General features: G+C 38.9%; 1 protein-coding gene across 1 annotated transcript in view; it reads right to left on the bottom strand.

Annotated features, from left to right (window-relative positions):
* BFSP1 (beaded filament structural protein 1) overlaps positions 1 to 5,672 on the bottom strand; it is a 63,012-nt gene extending 57,340 nt beyond the window's left edge. Inside the window, exon 1 of the mRNA XM_019626206.1 lies at positions 5,655 to 5,672. Coding sequence (XP_019481751.1) covers positions 5,655 to 5,656 — 2 coding nt within the window. The 5' untranslated portion in view covers positions 5,657 to 5,672. The remainder of the gene's footprint in view (positions 1 to 5,654) is intronic.
* Between the last annotated feature and the right edge of the window lie 594 nt (positions 5,673 to 6,266).

The raw sequence follows: 6,266 nt of genomic DNA on the forward strand, positions 1-6,266 counted from the left end.
CAAAACGACAGCAACTTGTCTGTTCCCCTTTCCCCAATTCCCCAGCACTGTTCCCATCCCCCCAATTCCCCAATAAAAATCTTAAAAAAAAAAATGACTTTGTTCTTAGGAAATACATGCTAGTTTAAGAGATAATGAGGCACAATGTCCAACTTACTCTCAGTGGTTCAGAAAATAAATGATATATATGCATACACACAATAAATACATATATAAATATGTATAATAATAAAGCAGATGGAGCAAAATGTGAATAGTTGGTGGGTAAAGGTTGTAGAAGACTTTCCTGTACTCTTACTGCAACTACTCTGTAAGTTTGAAATTATAAACAAAGAAAAACTTACACCCCCCCCCCAAATCCAAACACTTCTGGGAAAGTTGTACTAAAAATAGATATCCCTTAATGATAGCAAGAAAATGCAAAAATGCTCTTTTGATTCAACAGATGGTATTTGGTCTCAGCAACCAGGATTTCATTGATGACATTGGTAGGAGTTTAACACCACTAATGATGAAAGGATTTTGAGAAGAACATGGGCTTGCCTTCCCTGAACACCAGGCAATGGGGCATAGCCTTGGAATGTAGTGAAGATATCATCACACCTCTACTCATTCATCATCACTCTGGTTATGCATGAAAAGTGGCCGTACCAATCACCTCAGAGATGCAGAAATGAGTCATTATTCCAGCAGGCGCCACCCTCAGGACTGAGTTTGGAGAAGTCTCTTTCATAGTTATAATTTCTTGTGGATTTAAATCTATCCATGCTATTTATATTTCTGCTCTGTGCTTCTCTTTAAGATATCATTACACAGAACTACCATCACTCTTAAGTTGGGTCAGCCTACATCTGAACCACAGGCCCTTTCCTTCTCATCACTTACAGAGCAGTTGAACATGCTGTACAATAGATTGTCAAGTGGTTTGATGTATCACCCAGTCACAGTTGGTCAACCGGCATGCCCACTTTGCCCTAAAAAATGGATGTTCCAGGCCCTTTGTACTAGTTAAGAAATGGACCCCAAGGAATTTAGCACACACATCGATGAAGGCATTTTTAACAGAAATATACATTTACAGATTTAAACATGTATCTGAAATATCCTTATGGATATGGATCTACTTTCCTATTGATATAAAGAGGAACTGATTAAACTATTTCACAAGAGAAGATGTTCTATCTTTCAAAGATTACCAACTTCTCAGCTTTGACCTGAAATTGGGAGGGATGATATCCTAAACTATTTTATCAGCTATTTTCAGATTCTGTTCATAGTTTAAAAGTACAGTAAGGGATACTAAGACTGTACACTTTAATCCCTAACCTTCAACTCTCAGACCTAAACTCCATGTAAAGTTTTCTAATAAAATTTCTAACAAGAGCCAGTTTGCAGATTACCATTATTTGGCAGAACATGGGTCTGGCCAAAATTTGAAGAACGACCTGACTTGTTAGCTCATTTGGAAAAGAGCTATAAGTGGTATGAATATTCTCCTGCTATTCCACCTTCTACCACCTATTCATGGTTGATGCCAACTGACTCCTACTCCTTCATTTATTTAACATTTTTGTCATCTGGCTTTTCTTCTCACCCAATAGACGCCATCCTTTCCTTCATTTGCCTATGTCCCTCAGTTTAGATATCAACATCTTCCTTACTCTTTTGCACCTTTCATCCAATCGCTCATACATATTAATGTATGAAAATAGATGTCTAGAGAAAGGTTCATTTCCACACATCCAAGCCCCCCATTGGCTTAGCCAAGATAACCTCTGGCAAAGGCTTCACCTCTCCATTATCCTAGCAGACCTGCACATGTGATTATTCTAACTATTGGGTTGTTGGAAAAGTCATGACATATTTTGTCTATGTTTCTCAAAGGTCTTTTATTTATATAAAGAACAAAGATCAATCAAGGATATATTGCCCGTTTTGTTCGATAACCTTTTGCCATCTTTCAGTGAGCTTTATAATTCCTCATTCATAGAAGGACCTGTCTTTATTTGCGAAAAACTGAACAGAGTGCTGATTTACAGCCTCATCTGAACTGAACATTATACCACACAAGGAGTTTTGAGGAGAGCGAAATAAGTGGAAGTCTGACGGCACAAGGTCAGGCGAGTATGGTGGGTGTGGCAACACATCCCATCCAAGCTCCAATAATTTTTGACGGGTGATCAAACTTGTGTGTGGTCTCGCATTGTTGCAATGGAACACAACTCCTTTACAATTAACAAGCTCTGGACGTTCCTGGTTGATGGATTCGTTCAAACTGTCCAATTGCCCACAGTACACATTCAAATGGATTGTTTGGTTCTTTGGTAGGAGCTGGAAAAACACGACACCTTTAAAATCCCACCACAGTGAGAGCATAACCTTCCTCTGATGAATGTCTGCTTTCGGTGTCGCTTGAGGCAAATCATCACATCGGGACCAAGACTGTTTGTGCACCACATTGTTGTAAACAATCCATTTCTCATTGCCAGTTATCAGTCGCTTCAAAAAAGGATCGTTTTCCTCATGTTTAATGAGCATATTGCAGATGTTTATACGTGCTGTCAAATGAACTTCTTTGAGTTCATGCGGAACCAAAATATCAAGCTTGCTTAGGTATCCTAGCCTCTTCAGGTGGTCATAAACACTTGCATGATGGATGTTCAATGTTTCTGCAATCTCTCGTGTCATGTAATGTGAGTTTGACTCAATCAATGCCTTTATTTTGTCATCATCAACCTTGGTGGGCCTCCTTACTGAGGAGCGTCGTTGAGATAAAAATCACCAGCACGGAATTTCGTGAACCATTGTTAGTGCTGAAGTTCTTGTAGAGCATTGTCACCGTAAACTTCATGCAACTTTTCACAAGCTTGACGCGCATTCTTCCCTTTATGGAAGTAAAACAGTAAAATATAGCAAAAATGCACAGTTTGGTCTTCCACCTTCAACTTGTAAAATCTCCAAAACTCAACCAAATCACTCAATTTATTTTTAGAATGAAGCTAGAACTGTCAGCTGTCAAATGACATAGCAATAACATAGATGCAAATGACTCTAGTACTTCCAAAAATGAACTAGTGCCATCTGTCGCAAACATGTGTCATGACATTTCCGACAACCCAATAGATTGCAAATCTTTGAGGGCAGGGCCGAGATCAACGCTGTTCCTTTCCCAGTGGTCATCCTCCACCAGAGGATTACCCTACAGACCCATTTTTCATCCTTCCCTAGGCTGTTTGAACCCTAAAAGGCTGGCCCTCCCAGACTGCATCACCTGCCTTCCTGGCTTCGTGTAGGTTTTGGCAAATGGGAGTCACTGGCAGGAGATGAAAGAGGTTCCCTTCTTGCTCCCCTTTCCCTCTAGCATAACCATCCCTCCACGGCCCCCACTTCCTACTCCTTTTGGCGTAGAGGTCAGCAACAGCTTCCTGCTATTGCTACTTTCCTGGTGCTTCACCATGCTTCGCTGATTTCCTTAACCCTGCTCACAACTCTGGAAATTGTCCTTTCATCAATTCTCCTCAGTTAAACCCTTAGTTTATGCCATTTATTTCCTGCTAGATACAGAAGAACTTTGACAGATACAATATCTCATTTATCAGCTAGTAAAGCTTCAAACACAAAGTAGGTGACGAATAAAATGAATTAAAGAACGAATGACTCTTAGATAGAAACTTGAAATAAATGATAGTTTTTAATGTCAGGAGATTCATCTTGAAACTTTTAAATGGGGAAGCTGGATATTACTTGGCCAAAAATGAACCATGAAACTCTTACCAACAGCTATACTAAAGGCCTGGCCCTCTCACCCCACGTTTGCTGACTGGGCTGTTTCAAAGGGCATGGTCAAATTTAGTAGCAGCCCTAAACTGAACTTTACTTTTCCCTCCACTGTGATGGCTAGGTTTATGTCGTCTTTCATCGTTAGAGGAAATGTATAGGGACAGAACAAAAATACATTCTTTAGAAAGAAAACAATACACCAGTCAGCAGAAAGACTATAGTTACAATATACACTAAAAGGAAAAATTAGTTCCTTGGAAAACAGCTTTTTATTTTCAGAAGATGAAAAAGAAAAAGATATGTCCTCAAGTGATAGATAATGAAGACACTTCCCAGGTATCCTCAAAGGCTGTGGTTTTTCACATGTAAACCTAAAACAAAATCCATTATAAAGAGTGTCATCCAAGTTCAATTCTGGCTGCTTATTTTGTTCTGTGGTCAATCTTTGCTGCACCCAGCAGTTTAAATTCAAGCCGCAGAGCTGTGAATGGCCCTTGTCTCTAAAATGCCTTTGGACTGTCCTCAATGACCTAAATTATATGACTTTGTATCTGCAAGGACTACAATTAAACAGGATATCTAGGACCAAATTCTCCCAGTGTACATGATTTTTTCCAAGTTAACCTGAATTTGGGTAACACACACTTTAGAGCTGAAAGTGCCTATTTGTTGCTATGTGGTGTCCTAGTGACATTGAAGATCAATTCCAGGGCATCTCAGAGCCAACAAACCCATGTTCCCAAGCTCGCATTTGAGGCACTATTTAGCTGAGTCAGCTGCAGTGTTGTTTTAGAGCTGCCTCTTGGGAGCTCATAAGAGCCAATTGTTAAATTTTCAGGAATTTAGAGAGCTGGCTGACACCTCATTGGTAGGTTGGTGTGGGAATATTTACACCACAGGAATTACAAACACTGTAAGTCAGGACATTTCTCCCCTTTGCAAGTCAGTTGTTCAACATTTATGGGCATCACACCACCTATGAGATAATATAGACCCATTTGCCCTGTGGCTAAAATTGCTAGAGAGATACCTTTGATGTCCTTCCAATCTCTGCAAGCTCAAAGAAGAGAATCAATCTTTCTGAGTGTATTATTTAAAATGATTCCCTAAATTTCAATGTGCAGTTTAAAAACACGACTAAAATTAGAGTATACAGCCTGAGAAAATGGTTTGTTTTTAAGTTGGCTCAAGAAGTTTCTGAAAATTAATTTATGATAAATTGCCTTATAAAGTTAAAATGCCTTTCAAAATTTTATGGAGCTACTTCAAAAACTGGAGAAGTCTGCCAGTAAATTAAAGTATATGTCTTTAAAGAAAGAAAGAGATTTATCTCAAAAATAGTTTAGGCCCAGCTGGAGTAATTGGTCTCTCTTTCAGTGAAAAGGGAGATAGCGATCCCTAGCTAATCTCAAGAATTTTTGCCCTGAAATAATGGCTGACCCTTGGCTCTGTTGTTTTTGGACAAGTCTTTTGCCAAAACAAAAATTTTGCAACAGCAATGACCTAACTTGGGAAACAATTTTATAACATTTTCTAGGAAACACAAAACATTTGTTTTACTCTTTCTGAAGATCAGCAGTGGGACTAGGAGGAGAGCATAATATTTTTCCTTGTAACAAAAAAAACTTGGTAAGATTAGTGACTGGAAGTATACCTCAGTTCAATGAAGGGTCATCCAGAGCCCATAAAATGTTGTCTTCCAAACCAGTAATGAGCATGCCTCCCATAATATCACAATTAGCTAAAATTCTAGATCAGCTCAGCTGGTCATTAGGGCATAAATGGTGATATTTAACATGCAACAAATTGTAAGCAAGGCAGCTAGTTTTGACGAAAACAATAAGAGAAGTGGTTAGCTGCAAAAACAGACTTACATTTTAGAAGAGCCAGGAGAAAACTTCTTGACGTAGTCGGAAAAAAAGAAAATCTTTTTGCAGTGACTCAGGTTTCAGTTGGATGAGTGCAGACAACCCAAGTTCGGCAACATTATTCATACTGATAGATTGCAAAAAAAATTTATCAGCTCATCCATCAGCAAAATGTCCTCACAAAGCCTATTAAATATGTACTAGTGAAGGTATTTGAAATAACCTGATACACTGTGTTATAGGACATACCCATGATTAAAAACATGGACACTGGAGTTAAATAGCCTGGGTTTAATTCCTTCATGGCCCATTAGCTATGTGACCTCAGAAAAGGATCTTAATCTCTCTAACCCTCACACGCCTCATGGGTAAACTTGATGATATTTGTGCCCAAAAGACTTGTTGTAAGGGTTAAATGATTGGCCTAGAATGGTGTCTGCACATAGTAAGTGCTTAATAAATATTAGCCATTATTTTTGTATGTAGCCTAACTTATTTGTCTTAATTTGGAGCCCCCCAGAAGAAGATGCTGAAGAAAGTATTTGATTACAAGTAGTGTATTTGGGGGAGGATCCTGGGACACCAGTAGACAAATGGGGAAGTGAGGCCAGGAAAGAA

Source organism: Hipposideros armiger, unplaced genomic scaffold, assembly GCF_001890085.2.
Source record: "Hipposideros armiger isolate ML-2016 unplaced genomic scaffold, ASM189008v1 scaffold_663, whole genome shotgun sequence".
Classification (NCBI taxonomy): Eukaryota; Metazoa; Chordata; class Mammalia; order Chiroptera; family Hipposideridae; genus Hipposideros; species Hipposideros armiger.